This window comes from Pseudophryne corroboree, chromosome 3 (genome assembly GCF_028390025.1).
Source record: "Pseudophryne corroboree isolate aPseCor3 chromosome 3, aPseCor3.hap2, whole genome shotgun sequence".
Taxonomy (NCBI): domain Eukaryota; kingdom Metazoa; phylum Chordata; class Amphibia; order Anura; family Myobatrachidae; genus Pseudophryne; species Pseudophryne corroboree.
The window spans coordinates 685,553,469-685,570,090 of record NC_086446.1 but is presented as its reverse complement, the minus strand read 5'-3'; the positions used below and the strand labels follow the sequence as shown (position 1 = coordinate 685,570,090).

The 16,622-nt window shown below is 45.5% G+C and overlaps 1 protein-coding gene across 6 annotated transcripts in view; it reads left to right on the top strand.

Moving 5' to 3' along the window:
- The window catches only part of NEURL1 (neuralized E3 ubiquitin protein ligase 1), a 556,453-nt gene extending 545,498 nt beyond the window's left edge, over window positions 1–10,955 (top strand). For all 6 annotated transcript variants that reach the window (XM_063961991.1, XM_063961985.1, XM_063961990.1 and 3 more), the window contains one exon: window positions 6,477–10,955. In XM_063961991.1, coding sequence (XP_063818061.1) covers window positions 6,477–6,718 — 242 coding nt within the window. In that variant the 3' untranslated portion in view covers window positions 6,719–10,955. The remainder of the gene's footprint in view (window positions 1–6,476) is intronic.
- The last annotated feature ends 5,667 nt before the right edge of the window (window positions 10,956–16,622 follow it).

The following is a 16,622-nucleotide window of genomic DNA, read 5'->3' as shown; positions in this document are numbered from 1 at the left end:
AGGAGGACGATGTTGGTGAGGAGGCGGAGCAATTGCCTGTAATGGTGATGTCACTCTCTAGGGAGTCGACACCGGAATGGATGGCTTATTTAGGAAATTACGTGATAATGTCAACACGCTGCAAGGTCGGTTGACGACATGAGACGGCCGACAAACAATTAGTACGGTCCAGACGTCTCAAAAACACCGTCAAGGGTTTTAAAACGCCCGTTTACTTTAGTCGGTCGACACAGACACAGACAGGGACACTGAATCCAGTGTCGACGGTGAATAAACAAACGTATTCCTTATTAGGGCCACACGTTAAAGGCAATGAAGGAGGTGTTACGTATTTCTGATACTACAAGTACCACAAAAGAGGGTATTATGTGGGATGTAAAAAAACTACCATAGTTTTTCCTGAATCAGATAAATTAAATAAAGTGTGTGATGATGCGTGGGTTCCCCCCGATAGAAAATTATGGGCGGTATACCCTTTCCCGCCAGAAGTTAGGGCGCGTTGGGAAACACCCCTTAAGGTGGATAAGGCGCTCACACGCTTATCAAAACAAGTGGCGGTACCGTCTATAGATAGGGCCGTCCTCAAGGACCAGCTGACAAGGCTGGAAAATATAATAAAAAGTATATACACACATACTGGTGTTATACTGCGGCCAGCGATCGCCTCAGCCTGGATGTGCAGAGCTAGGGTGGCTTGGTCGGATTCCCTGACTAAAAATATTGATACCCTTGACAGGGACAGTATTTTATTGACTATAGAGCATTTCTATATATGCGAGATGCACAGAGGGATATTTGCACTCTGGCATCATGAATAAACGCGATGTCCATAACTGCCAGAAGATGTTATGGACACGACAGTGGTCAGGTGATGCAGATTCCAAACGGCACAGTATGGCCGTATAAAGGAAGAGGACTTGTTTGGGGTCGGTCCATCGGACCTGGTGGTCACGGCAACTGCTGGAAAATCCACCGTTTTTTACCCTAAGTCACATCTCTGCAGAAAAAGACACCGTCTTTTCAGCCTCAGTCCTCTCGTCCCCATAAGATCATATCTGCCCAGGGATATAGGAAAGGGAAGAAGACTGCAACAGGCAGCCTATTCCCAGGAACAGAAGCGTTCCACCGCGTCTGACAAGTTCTCAGCATGGCGCTGAGACCGTACAGGACCCCTGGATCCTACAAGTAGTATCCCGGGGGTACAGATGGGAATGTCGAGACGTTTCCCCTTCGCAGGCTCCTGAAGTCTGCTTTACCAAGTCTCCCTCCGACAAGGAGGTAGTATGGGAAAAAATTCACAAGCTGTGTTCCCAGCAGGTGACAATTAAATTACCCCTCCTACTACAGAAAAGGGGTATTATTCCACACTATATTGTGGTACTGAAGCCAGAAGGCTAGGTGAGACTTATTCTAAAAAAATTTTTTTGAACACTTACAAAGGTTCAAATTAAGATGAAGTCACTCAGAGCAGTGATAACGAACCAGGAAGAAGGGGACTATATAGTGTCCCGGGACATCAGGGATGCTTACCTCTATGTCCCAAATTTGCCCTTCTCACTAAGGGTACCTCAGGTTCGTGGTGCAGAACTGTCACTATCAGTTTCAGACGCTGCCGTTTGGATTGTCCACGGCACCCCGGGGTCTTTACCAAGGTAATGGCCGAATTGATGATTCTTCTTCGAAGAAAAGGCGTCTTAATTATCCCTTACTTGGACGATCTCCTGATAGGGGCATAGTCCAGGGAACAGTTGGAGGTCGGAGTAGCACTATCTCGGATACTGCTACAATCAGCACGGGTGGATTCTAAATATTCCAAAATCGCAGCTGATCCCGACGACACGTCTGCTGTGCCTAGGGATGATTCTGGACACAGTCCAGAAAAAGGTGTTTCTCCCGGAAGAGAAAGCCAGGGAGTTATCCGAGCAAGTCAGGAACCTCCTAAAAACAGTGCATCATTGCACAAGGGTCCTGGTAAAAATGGTGGCTTCCTACGAAGCAATTCCATTCGGCAGATTTCACGTAAGAACTTTTCAGTGGGATCTGCTGGACAAATGGTCCGGATCGCATCTTCAGATGCATCAGCGGATAACCCAATATCCAAGGACAAGGGTGTCTCTCCTGTGGTGGTTATAGAGTGCTCATCTTCTAGAGGGCCGCAGATTCGGCATTCAGGATTGGATGCTGGTAACCACGGAGCCCAGCCTGAGAGGCTGGGGAGCAGTCACACAAGGGAAAAATTTCCAGGGAGTGTGATCAAGTATGGAGACTTTTCTCCACATAAATATACTGGAGCTAAGGGTAAATTTATAATGCTCTAAGCTTAGCAAGACCTCTGCTTCAAGGTCAGCCGGTATTGATCCAGTGGGAAAAACATCACGGCAGTCGCCCACGTAAACAGACAGGGCGACACAAGAAGCAGGAGGGCAATGGCAGAAACTGCAAGGACTTTTCGCTGGGCGGAAAATCATGTGATAACACTGTCAGCAGTTTTTCATCCCGGGAATGGAAACTGGGAAGCAGACTTCCTCAGCACGACCTCCACCCGGGAGAGTGGAAACTTCATTGAGAAGTTTTTTCCACATGATTGTAAACCGTTGGGAAATACCAAAGGTGGACATGATGGCGTCCCGTCTGAACAAAAAACGGGACAGGTATTGCGCCAGGTCAAGGGACCCTCAGGCAATAGATGTGGACGTTCTGGTAACACCGTGGGTGTACCAGTCGGTGTATGTGTTCCCTCCTCTGCTTCTCATACCTAAGGTGCTGAGAATTATAAGACGTAGAGGAGTAAGAACTATACTCATGGCTCCGGATTGGCCAAGAAGGACTTGGTACCCGGAACTTCAAGAGATGCTTACAGAGGTCTTATGGCCTCTGCCGCTAAGAAGGGACTTGCTTCAGCAAGTACCATGTCTGTTCCAAGACTTACCGCAGCTGCGTTTGTCGGCATGGCGATGGAAAGCCGGATCCTAAGGGAAAAAAGGCATTCCGGAAGAGGTCATTCCTACCCTGGTCAAAGCCAGAAAGGAGGTGACCGCACAACATTATCACCACGTGTGGCGAAAATTTGTTGCGTGGTGTGAGGCCAGGAAGGCCCCACAAAGAAATTTCAACTCGGTCGTTTCCTGCATTTCCTGCAAACAGGAGTGTCTATGGGCCTCAAATTGGGGTCCATTAAGGTTCAAATTCGGCCCTGTAAATTTTCTTCCAGAAAGAATTGGCTTCAGTTCCTGAAGTCCAGAAGTTTGTCAAGGGAGTATTGCATATACAAACCCTTTTTTTTGTGCCTCCAGTGGCACTGTGGGATCTCAACGTAGTTCTGGGATTTCTCAAATCACATTGGTTTAAAACCAGTCAAATATGTGGATTTGCAGCATCTCACATAAAAAGTGACCATGCTCTTGGCCCTGGCCTGGACCAGGCGAGTGTCAAATTGGTGGTTTTTTCTCAAAAAAGCCCATATCTGTTTGTCCATTCGGACAGGGCAGAGCTGCGGACTCGTCCCCAGTTCTCTCCCTAAGGTGGTGTCAGTGTTTCACCTGAACCAGCTTATTGTGGTGCCTTGCACCTACTAGGGACTTGGAGGACTCCAAGTTGCTAGAAGTTGTCAGGGCCCTGAAAATATATTCCAGGACAGCTGGAGTCAGAAAATCTGACTCGCTGTTTATACTGTATGCACCCAACAAGTTGGGTGCGCCTGCTTCTAAGCAGTCGATTGCTCGTTGGATTTGTAACACAATTCAACTTGCACATTCTGAGGCAGGCCTGCCACAGTCTAAATCGGTTAAGGCCCATTCCACAAGGAAGGTGGGCTCATCTTGGGCGGCTGCCCGAGAGGTCTCGGCATTACAACTCTGCCGAGCAGCTACGTGGTCAGGGGAGAACACGTTTGTAAAATTCTACAAATTTGATATCCTGGCAAAAGAGGACCTGGAGTTCTCTCATTCGGTGCTGCAGAGTCATCCGCACTCTCCCGCCCGTTTGGGAGCTTTGGTATAATCCCCATGGTCCTTTCAGGAACCCCAGCATCCACTAGGACGATAGAGAAAATAAGAATTTACTTACCGATAATTCTATTTCTCGGAGTCCGTAGTGGATGCTGGGCGCCCATCCCAAGTGCGGATTATCTGCAATACTTGTACATAGTTACAAAAATCGGGTTATTATTGTTGTGAGCCATCTTTTCAGAGGTTCCGCTGTTATCATACTGTTAACTGGGTTTAGATCACAAGTTGTACGGTGTGATTGGTGTGGCTGGTATGAGTCTTACCCGGGATTCAAAATTCCTCCCTTATTGTGTACGCTCGTCCGGGCACAGTACCTAACTGGCTTGGAGGAGGGTCATAGGGGGAGGAGCCAGTGCACACCACCTGATCCTAAAGCTTTACTTTTTGTGCCCTGTCTCCTGCGGAGCCGCTATTCCCCATGGTCCTTTCAGGAACCCCAGCATCCACTACGGACTCCGAGAAATAGAATTATCGGTAAGTAAATTCTTATTTATAGATACGCCACTGACAGGAGCCCTGTGCAATGATTTCACCACTACCTGCTCCATTCCAGTGGAACTTAAAAAAGAAAGGGGGAGATGTATTAAACTTTTGAGAGAGAGATATTGGAGAAGTCGCCCAGAGCAACCTATCAGCTTCGTGCTATCATTTAGCTAGCAGTCTATAAAATTACAGAAGCTGGTTAGTTGCTATGGGTATCTTCTCCACTTTATCTCTCTCTAAGGTTTAATACATCTCCCTCTAAAAGAGAAAGAAAAATGATAAAATTCCATTGCCGAAACAGGCAACATTTTATTACCGGATGCAACAAGCAAGTATTACGCCAAATAAGTTTGAACGCTTTGCTAGTCTCCACCCTCCCCCTAACCATTTACTCTCACTGTAACAATACATTTCCTCTGTACCCGTACGCTTCCTCTGTAACCATACACTTCCCTTGTAACCGTACTCTTCCCTTGTACTCGTACGCTTCCTCTGTACCCGTACGCTTCATCTGTAACCATACACTTCCTCTGTAACCATATGCTTCCTCCGTACCTGTACGCTTCCTCTGTACCCGCACGCTTCCTCTGTAACCGTACTCTTCCTATGTATCCGTACGTTTCTTCTGTAACCATATGCTTCCCCAGTGCCCGAGCGCTTTCCTTGTAACCCTATGTTTCCCCTGTACCTGTACGCTTCCCCTGTACCCATACGCTTCCTTTGTACCCATACACTTCCTCTGTAACCGTACCCTTCCCCTGTACCCGTACTCTTCCCCTGTATCCGAACGCTTCCCTGTACCCATATGCTTCCTCTGTACCTGTACACTTCATCTGTACCTGTACACTTCCTGTTTACCTGTACGCTTCCTCTGTACCTGTACGCTTCCTCTGTACCCGTACGCTTCCTCTGCAACCGTACGTTTCTTCTGTAACCATATGTTTCCCCTATAACTGTATGCTTTCCCTGTACCCATACGCTTCCTCTGTACCTGTACACTTCCTCTGTACCCGTACGCTTCCTCTGCAACCGTACGTTTCTTCTGTAACCATATGTTTCCCCTGTAACTGTATGCTTTCCCTGTACCCATACGCTTCCTCTGTACCTGTACGCTTCCTCTGTACCCGTACGCTTCCTTTGCAACCGTACGTTTCTTCTGTAACCATATGTTTCCCCTGTAACTGTATGCTTTCCCTGTACCCATACGCTTCCTCTGTACCCGTACGCTTACTCTGTAACCGTACGCTTCCGTTGTACCCGTATGCTTCCTCTGTACCCGTACACTTCCTCTGTACCCGTAGGCTTCCTCTGTTATTACTGAATCAGTAATCACTCAAATTATAACCAAACCCTCTTTTCACACATGAAAACAGCCCCAACCACACTGAACCATATTATATTTCACTCGGAATTGGGAAATGTGTATGCCACATGTATTTGCAAAAGATCAAGGTGTAAAAATAATTGGTTGCAAGTGAATACGTGAGACAAGAGTTTTGGGATAATCTAATGTTATAATGTTGTGGTGGGTGGAGCTTGCCACATTGATATATTTGAAGTATTACTAATGCTGTAGGACTATGTACTGATTTGTAGTTTACCTATAGGCCAGTAATAATCATGCCGTATGTAATATGGTGCATGTATAACACTATCTACTAGTAATGCAATATCCTTACGCTAGGTGTGTTATATAAAAAGCCAGTGCATTATATGAAAGGCATAAATAATGCAGTAGCACTAAGAGGGTCAAAAGTCAACATTTGTGTAAAAAAAAAAAGCTCATCCTACTGCAATAAGGATTTCTGTAAAGTTGTTTTAGTACCACACAATACATCAGCACCAAAGAACCACAAAACATCTCTGAATATAAAATTAGAACACAGAATCTCCTGATATGTTCTCTGTTTTACAGGTAAACATCCACGACTGTGTCTGTACAGCTATTAACACACCAAAATGTTTCTTTTTATAATTCTCACGCAGGCACCGCTCCAAACTCTCCAGTGAGTATGCCCGAGTCACCCATCTCACCGTCTGTCTCAGGATCCTGGAGTGACGAGTGCACCATCTGCTATGAGAACCTGGTGGACACAGTCATCTACTCCTGTGGACATATGTGTTTGTGCTACACCTGCGGCCTGAAACTCAAGAAGATGAACAATGCCTGTTGCCCTATCTGCAGACGTCTTATCAAAGACATCATTAAGACGTATCGCAGCAGTTAGGTCCCAGAAGCCATTTCACCTGCGACAACCTTCTCTCTCAACTGGTTCTTTAAAGGTTTTTATAATACGCTCTTGGAGAAGTCTGAAGCACTTAAACTCGCCAGTTAGTGTCTGTAATGTTTTCAACTCTGAAGTCAACGATTCTGGATAACAAGATATCAGGGAAGCATAGTCTTGTGGTCATTGATCATTCTTTTCAAATTAATGTATGGAAGTCTGATATGGATCACAGAGGCTTGTGGTTTTAATTACGTCCTAAACTGAGATCTGGGAATATTGTTTGGGAGAGATTGTAGTACCGGCTCCAGCCATGCAAAATAATCATTCAAGAATATCAAGCAATAGCTGCTAAGAAATGAACACAATAAGAAACAAATAGGAAAGCCTGGGACTTTTGGAGAGTTTGTCGGAAGAAACGTTGACCTTTGCATATCGTGTAGGTATAGATATTGGAGAATATATGTGTTGCAAATCATCACCTAGAAAGAATCAAGCCATAGTGGTTTCACCAGTGTTTTTATCCGTGAAAAGTAGGAAAAGGTAAAGACTTAGACAAAATGTGTGGTAGCTTTGGTCCATTACAATGTTTATCGTACCCCTCTTGTCAATGGCAATAACCAGTTTCATAAACAGCAAAGAGTAGGCCAACATTCAGGATAAATGTAAGTCATAGTTATATTTAAGGTCATTCTGCTCCTTGCTTCGCTCTTTGACTTCACTCATCTCTTCTTTACCCGAAGTGCCGACAGAGATTGGCTTTTACAGGGAGCTGCTAAAATTGGGGGATTTGGTAACATGATAAAATGAAAATAGATGAAGGTGCTTTTCCAAAAGAAATCTTGTATTAATGTGTTTTGTATTTTGCTTTATTTTATAAGAAAGTTACAGTATATGGAATATTTAACCAATATTTCCTTTTCACTTATACCTTAAATTGTTTAATTAGTTCAGTCTGAATGCACAGCTTTATCTTATTTTGCCCTTTCAGTTACCGTATACTTTGGTTGTTGTGGCAAGGAGGAAGTGTTTGTTGTATAAGCTGTCCTGTTTTAGGTAGCAGTAATAAGACACATGTGAACTATTGGCCAGTACAGGTTCTGTAGCCGCTTCCACTATCTTGGACAGGAAGTTGTCAAACATATAGGGACATGTACTAAGCAGTGATAAAAGTGGAGAAGTGAGCCAGTGGAGAAGTTGCTCATGGCAACCAATCAGCTGCTCTGTATACTTTTATAGTATGCAAATTATAAATGTTACGTCAATGCTGATTGGTTGCCATGGGCAACTTCTCCACTTTTATCACTGCTTAGTACATGTCTCTCATATTATTCGGCTGACAAGAATATGATAATAGCTTGTAAACACAAAATAGAAAAGAGTACCTGAGGTGTTAATCTTCGGACAGAGAAAGTTGTTTTGTCATTGCCACATTACTGGCAGCAATAGGTTTCATTAAAGCGTTTTATCACAATTAGCTTATGCCACAAAACGTAATGTAAGCAATCAGCAATTTTCATTAGCAATTTTCTCACAACCATATGGAATGTGGCAGGAACTACTTCAGCAACAGTGCCCATTTGGATAGGCCATAAAGTGCACCTTCACAGTGTGCAGGCAGCCATTTTGTGGGCGGAGTCTACCTTCATGAAAATGTAGCTAGAAGTTCACTAGGAACAGATGACATCACTTCATGTCTCAGTTATGTCCGTAGTTTCTAGCGAATAGATAAGTCATATACTGGTCCAACCTACAAAATGGCTGCCACCACTCTGTTAGGTGAATGCACCTATCACCTAAACACATGCTAGTGTGGATCTTTGCTTATTTTCTACAAATCCTGGCACTTGTTAAATGTAGAAAAAGATTTTCCTGGAATATATACATATACAATAGGTAACATTGATTGTTTTTAGGGTTTAAGGCACACAATTCGCATTAAGGCGCACAATTTATGCTAAACCCTGGAAATTAATCAGACACTGTCAATGCAGAGTTTGCACCTAAATGCATTGTTAGAAGATAAGTCCTTCTGTCCCAATTTTTTATTATGTAGTTTGGTGGCTAGATACACCTGCTAGAGCCTGCCGCGTAGCTTAGCAATTTGGTGACAAAGAAATTATTACCTATATCTAGAATAATTTTAAAGACCCTCTTTTGTATGAAAGTATTGGTGCACATTGTAAAATCAAAATGATGTTAACTGAGGTGTGGTATGCAAGGTCAACCACACTTTGGTCAACAGTGTCTATGTTGACCACTATTGGTCGACAGTAAGTAGGTCGACATGTATTAGGTCAACATGACAGAAGGTCGACATGAGTTTTTGCACTTTTTTTGGTGTCTTTTTCTCTGTACAGTGACCGGGATCCCCAATTAGTGCACCGTGTCCCCTCGTGTTTGCTCGCCATTCTTCGGGCAAGGTTACCATTCCCAATTGTAGTCCACGTGGATGGTAAAGTTTAAAAAAGTCCAAAAAAATGGAAAAAAAATGTGAAAAACTCATGTCGACCTTTTGTCATGTTGACCTAGAACATATCGACCTAGAGTCCCTGACAACCTAGAAACCATGTTGACCTACTTAATGTCGACCAATAGTGGTCAACCTAGACAGTGTCGACCTAAGTGTGGTTGACCTAGAGACCGGATCCCATTGTACGCAAAAAAAAATCTCTATACTGTATATTAGTTCTCAATCCTAATCCCAGACCGCCGTGAGTCAGGAAGGACTACCACTAGCACATTCACCAAACTTTCTTCTGAAACGTCTATTCAAAAAGACTTAAGTAAATGTGTGGGTTTGTTTCTTCTGCAAAGAAGATATTCTGCCAATAGCCTTAAGTGAAGTAATTACTATAATCTCTTGTATGCTGCTTTCCATTGCAGAATGCTTTTAAACTAAGGTTTTATAAAACACAAAACATCACAATCTATTATACTCAGAAATGCATTTAGAAAAGCACAAATATGAATGTGCTATTTCATTTCAGCAGACGGAAACCCAATTATCACTCTGAGAAAACCTTGTTCTGGGAGTCTATGGTTTGAACAGACAATCACGTCCTTTATTGAAATCCCTATAATCTATGTTACTTAATATGACAAATGTGTTTTACAAAAGCAGTTGGTCTAATGCAGTTTCAGTAGTATTGGCAATTGGTGCCTATAACACAACGTCCTTGGGAATAAGCCAGAATATTATGACACCTCAGCCTAGGTTCACCTTAAATTGAACACAATTCAATTGACCAACAGTAAAGATGTTGTCTGTTACAACAGAGCCAAAAGAATGTTTTCTAGACTTTTCTACTTGATAATAACATCTATGTAACAGCTAACAGGACCTACTTTGTTTGTGTGTTGGCGAAGGCCATAGGCAGAGATGAACACAGCACATTGTCCCTAAGCGGCGTATTACAAGTCATAATGTACTTCTTACAGACTTTTTTTACCCTGGTGGCTCCAGGGCATGCCAGAATGCGGAGGCTCAGGTGGGAGGTGCGGGAGACGTGGTAATGTGAATGCTGTGAGTTGCGGCATTGCGCATCATGGGGCTGAACCGTGATGCAATCACTTCATCAAGTCTCCCCACAGAAGGAAGTTCGCTGAGCAAGTGGGCGGATCCGGGAGTGGGAGGCAGGGGGCATCTACTTTCTCGGGTGTCTGGGAGAGTACTCTGAAATTCTGGAATCTGCCGCACATTCTGAGAGAGTGGGCAAGTATGACTTCATCATCTGCACAATAAATAAGGTAACAAATTAAATGAATAAGGTAAATAAATAAGGTAACAAATGAAAACGCAGACAACCCATTAATTATGACCAGTGCAAGTGAAGCTTGGATGTTTGTCATGCCTCAGCGATATCACTAGATCCTAGTGATTTTTCTGGCCGTAACCCAATGAAGGATGCTAGAGAGGGGAAATTGCTTATGGCCACCTTGACTGCCCCCTACTGTATGTAGGTGGTAGGTACATGCAATTCCTGATCTTACAGTTGCTGGAGCAAAGTATGATGCATGATCATAAGGAAGGTATATTACGCATAATGTCTTTGAATACTGAACATCATAAAGTTTGCCAACAACCCTGGAAGCCGATTACCAATTTTGCCATGTACGCTGAATAGCGACACTGCCAATACTCAGTACAGCTCTAGTTAGCAAACTAAAACTATTGAAACGCTGTGGTACTTTAGCTAATATATTTTCTCTAACGTCCTAGTGGATGCTGGGACTCCGTCAGGACCATGGGGAATAGCGGGCTCCGCAGGAGACAGGGCACATCTAAAAAAGCTTTTAGGTCACATGGTGCGTACTGGCTCCTCCCCCTATGACCCTCCTCCAAGCCTCAGTTAGGTTTTTGTGCCCGTCCGAGAGGGTGCAATCTAGGTGGCTCTCCTAAAGAGCTGTTTAGAAAAGTTTTTTTTTAGGTTTCAATCTCAGTGATTCCTGCTGGCAACAGGATCACTGCATCGAGGGACTTAGGGGAGAGATTTCCAACTCACCTGCGTGCAGGATGGATTGGAGTCTTAGGCTACTGGACACTTAGCTCCAGAGGGAGTCGGAACACAGGTCAGCCTGGGGTTCGTCCCGGAGCCGCGCCGCCGATCCCCCTTACAGACGCTGAAGAGACGGCAGAACGGAGGTCCGGAAAGCAGGCGGCAGAAGACTCCTCAGTCTTCTTGAAGGTAGCGCACAGCACGGCAGCTGTGCGCCATTGTTGTCACACGGCTCACTGACTCAGTCACGGAGGGTGCAGGGCGCTGCTGGGGGCGCCCTGGGCAGCAATATAATTACCTTTAGTGGCAAAATAAATACATCACATATAGCCATTAAGGCTATATGTATGTATTTTAACCCAGGCCAGTTTCTTAAAATCCGGGGAAAAGCCCGCCGAAAAAGGGGCGGAGCTTATTCTCCTCAGCACTCAGCGCCATTTTCCTGCTCAGCTCCGCTGGTGAGGAAGGCTCCCAGGTCTCTCCCCTGCACTGCACTACAGAAACAGGGTAACAAAGAGAAGGGGGGCATAAATTGGCGATATTTATATATTAAGAGCGCATATATAGTAAACAACACCTTCTAGGGTTGTTTATATACATTTATAGCGCTTTTGGTGTGTGCTGGCAAACTCTCCCTCTGTCTCCCCAAAGGGCTAGGGGGTCCTGTCTTCGATTAGAGCATTCCCTGTGTGGCTGCTGTGTGTCGGTACGTGTGTGTCGACATGTATGAGGACGATGTTGGTGTGGAGGCAGAGCAATTGCCGATGATGGTAATGTCACCCCCTAGGGAGTCAACACCGGAATGGATGGCTTTAGTTATGGAATTACGTGATAATGTCAGCACATTACAAAAGTCAGTTGACGAAATAAGACGCCCGGCAAACCAGTTAGTACCGGTTCAGGCGTCTCAGACACCGTCAGGGGCTGTAAAACGTCCTTTACCTCAGTCAGTCGACACGGGTACCGACACAGATGAATCTAGTGTCGACGGTGAAGAAACAAACGTATTTTCCAATAGGGCCACACGTTATATGATCACGGCAATGAAGGAGGCTTTGCAGATCTCTGATACTGCTGGTACCTCAAAAAGGGGTATTATGTGGGGGGTGAAAAAACTACCTGTATTTTTTCCAGAATCAGAGGAATTGAATGACGTGTGTGATGAAGCGTGGGTTAACCCCGATAGAAAACTGCTAATTTCCAAGAAGTTATTGGCATTATACCCTTTCCCACCAGAGGTTAGGGCGCGCTGGGAAACACCCCCTAGGGTGGATAAGGCGCTCACACGTTTATCAAAGCAAGTGGCGTTGCCGTCTCCTGATACGGCCGCCCTCAAGGATCCAGCAGATAGGAGGCTGGAAACTACACTGAAGAGTATATACACACATACTGGTGTTATACTGCGACCGGCAATAGCCTCAGCCTGGATGTGCAGTGCTGGGGTAGTGTGGTTGGATTCTCTGACTGAAAATATTGATACCCTGGATAGGGACAGTATTTTATTGACTCTAGAGCAATTAAAGGATGCTTTCCTTTATATGCGAGATGCTCAGAGAGATGTGTGTACTCTAGCATCAAGAGTAAGCGCGATGTCCATATCTGCCAGAAGAAGTTTATGGACGCGACAGTGGTCAGGTGATGCGGATTCCAAGAGGCATATGGAAGTATTGCCATATAAAGGAGAGGAATTGTTTGGGGTCGGTCTTTCGGACCTGGTGGCCACGGCAACTGCCGGCAAATCCACTTTTTTACCTCAGACCCCCTCCCAACAGAAAAAGACACCGTCTTTTCAGCCGCAGTCCTTTCGCTCCTATAAAAAGCGACCAAAAGGACAGTCTTATCTGCCGCGAGGCAGAGGAAAGGGTAAGAAAGGGCAGCAAGCAGCCCCTGCCCAGGAACAGAAGCCCGCCCCGGCTTCTACAAAGCCATCAGCATGACGCTGGGGCTTTACAAGCGGACTCAGGAACGGTGGGGGGTCGACTCAAGATTTTCAGCAATCAATGGGTTCACTCACAAGTGGACCCGTGGGTCCTGCAGATAGTATCTCAGGGTTACATGCTGGAGTTCGAAAGGTCTCCCCCTCGCCGGTTCCTAAAGTCTGCTTTACCAACGTCTCCCTCAGAAAGGACGTCGGTTTTGGAAGCCATTCACAAGCTGTATTCTCAGCAGGTGATAGTCAAGGTACCCCTCCTACAACAGGGAAAGGGGTATTATTCCACACTATTTGTGGTACCGAAACCGGACGGTTCGGTAAGGCCTATTCTAAATCTGAAATCCTTGAACCTGTACATAAAGAAATTCAAGTTCAAGATGGAGTCACTCAGAGCAGTGATAGCGAATCTGGAAGAAGGAGACTTCATGGTGTCCTTGGACATAAAAGATGCTTATCTACATGTCCCGATTTACCCCTCACACCAAGGGTATCTCAGGTTCGTGATACAAGACTGTCATTATCAGTTTCAAACGCTGCCGTTTGGGTTGTCCACGGCCCCTCGGGTCTTTACCAAGGTAATGACCGAAATGATGGTTCTTCTACGAAGAAAAGGCGTATTAATTATCCCTTACTTGGACGATCTCCTGATAAGGGCAAAGTCCAGAGAACAGCTGGAAGTCGGTGTAGCGCTAACACAAGTAGTGCTTCAGCAACACGGGTGGATTCTAAATCTTCCAAAATCTCAATTGACCCCGACAACACATCTGCTGTTCCTGGGCATGATTCTGGACACGGTTCAGAAAAAGGTATTTCTCCCGGAAGAGAAAGCAAGGGAGTTATCCGAACTTGTCAAGAACCTCCTAAAACCAGGAACTGTGTCAGTACATCAATGCACAAGAGTCCTGGGAAAGATGGTGGCTTCGTACGAAGCGATTCCATTCGGCAGATTCCATGCACGAACATTTCAGTGGGATCTGCTGGACAAATGGTCCGGATCGCATCTGCACATGCATCAGCGGATAACACTGTCACCGAGAACAAGGTTGTCTCTCCTGTGGTGGTTGCAGACTGCCCATCTGTTAGTGGGCCGCAGATTCGGCATACAGGACTGGGTCCTGGTGACTACGGATGCCAGCCTACGAGGTTGGGGAGCAGTCACAAAGGGAAGAAACTTCCAGGGCGTGTGGTCAAACCTGGAGACGTCTCTTCACATAAATATACTGGAGCTAAGAGCGATCTACAATGCTCTAAGCCTGGCAAAATCGCTGCTTCAGGGTCAGCCGGTGTTGATCCAGTCCGACAACATCACGGCAGTCGCCCACGTAAACCGACAAGGCGGCACGAGAAGCAGGAGTGCAATGGCAGAAGCTGCAAGGATTCTGCGCTGGGCGGAGAATCATGTCGTAGCACTGTCAGCAGTGTTCATCCCGGGAGTGGACAACTGGGAAGCAGATTTCCTCAGCAGACACGACCTTCACCCGGGAGAGTGGGGACTTCATCCAGAAGTTTTCCACATGATTGTGAACCGTTGGGAAAAACCAAAGGTGGACATGATGGCGTCTCGCCTCAACAAAAAATTGGACAGGTATTGCGCCAGGTCAAGAGACCCTCAGGCAATAGCTGTGGATGCTCTGGTAACACCGTGGGTGTACCAGTCAGTGTATGTGTTCCCTCCTCTGCCTCTCATACCAAAGGTACTGAGAATTATACGGAAAAGAGGAGTAAGAACAATACTGGTAGCTTCGGACTGGCCAAGAAGAACTTGGTATCCGGAACTTCAAGAGATGCTCACGGAGGATCCGTGGCCTCTACCTCTAAGAAGGGATCTGCTTCAGCAGGGACCTTGTATGTTCCAAGACTTACCGCGGCTGCGTTTGACGGCATGGCGGTTGAACGCCGGATTCTAAAAGAGAAGGGCATTCCTGAGGAAGTTATTCCTACTTTAATTAAAGCCAGGAAAGAAGTGACCGCACAACATTATCACCGCATTTGGAGAAAATATGTTGCGTGGTGTGAGGCCAAGAAGGCTCCAACGGAAGAATTTCAATTGGGTCGATTCTTACATTTCCTGCAAGCAGGATTGTCTATGGGCCTCAAATTGGGGTCCATTAAAGTTCAAATTTCGGCCTTATCAATTTTCTTCCAGAAGGAATTGGCGTCAGTGCCTGAAGTACAAACTTTTGTCAAAGGTGTACTACATATACAACCCCCAATAGTGCCTCCAGTGGCACCGTGGGATTTGAACGTGGTTCTAAATTTTCTCAAATCTCATTGGTTTGAGCCTTTAAAATCGGTAGATTTAAAATACCTTACATGGAAGGTAACCATGCTGTTGGCCCTGGCTTCAGCCAGGAGAGTTTCGGAGTTGGCAGCTTTGTCATACAAAAGCCCATATCTGATATTCCATTCGGACAGGGCAGAATTGAGGACACGTCCTCAATTTCTCCCTAAGGTGGTTTCGGCATTTCACTTGAACCAGCCTATTGTGGTGCCTGCGGCTACTAGCGACTTGGAGGACTCCAAGTTACTGGACGTTGTCAGAGCATTAAAAATATATATTTCAAGGACAGCTGGAGTCAGAAAATCTGACTCGTTGTTTACATTGTATGCACCCAACAAGTTGGGTGCTCCTGCGTCTAAACAGACGATTGCACGTTGGATATGTAGTACAATCCAACTTGCACATTCTGTGGCAGGCCTGCCACAGCCTAAATCTGTAAAGGCCCATTCCACAAGGAAAGTGGGCTCATCCTGGGCGGCTGCCCGAGGAGTCTCGGCATTACAACTTTGCCGAGCAGCTACGTGGTCAGGGGAGAACACGTTTGTAAAATTTTACAAATTTGATACTCTGGCTAAAGAGGACCTGGAGTTCTCTCATTCGGTGCTGCAGAGTCATCCGCACTCTCCCGCCCGTTTGGGAGCTTTGGTATAATCCCCATGGTCCTGACGGAGTCCCAGCATCCACTAGGACGTTAGAGAAAATAAGAATTTACTTACCGATAATTCTATTTCTCATAGTCCGTAGTGGATGCTGGGCGCCCATCCCAAGTGCGGATTGTCTGCAATGCTTGTACATAGTTATTGTTACAAAAATCGGGTTATTACTGTTGTTGTGAGCCATCTGTTCAGAGGCTACTTCGTTTGTGTTATCATACTGTTAACTGGGTTCAGATCACAAGTTGTACGGTGTGATTGGTGTGGCTGGTATGAGTCTTACCCGGGATTCAAGATCCTTCCTTATTGTGTACGCTCGTCCGGGCACAGTACCTAACTGAGGCTTGGAGGAGGGTCATAGGGGGAGGAGCCAGTACGCACCATGTGACCTAAAAGCTTTTTTAGATGTGCCCTGTCTCCTGCGGAGCCCGCTATTCCCCATGGTCCTGACGGAGTCCCAGCATCCACTACGGACTATGAGAAATAGAATTATCGGTAAGTAAATTCTTATTTTAAATAGTTCATATTATTTAGAACACAG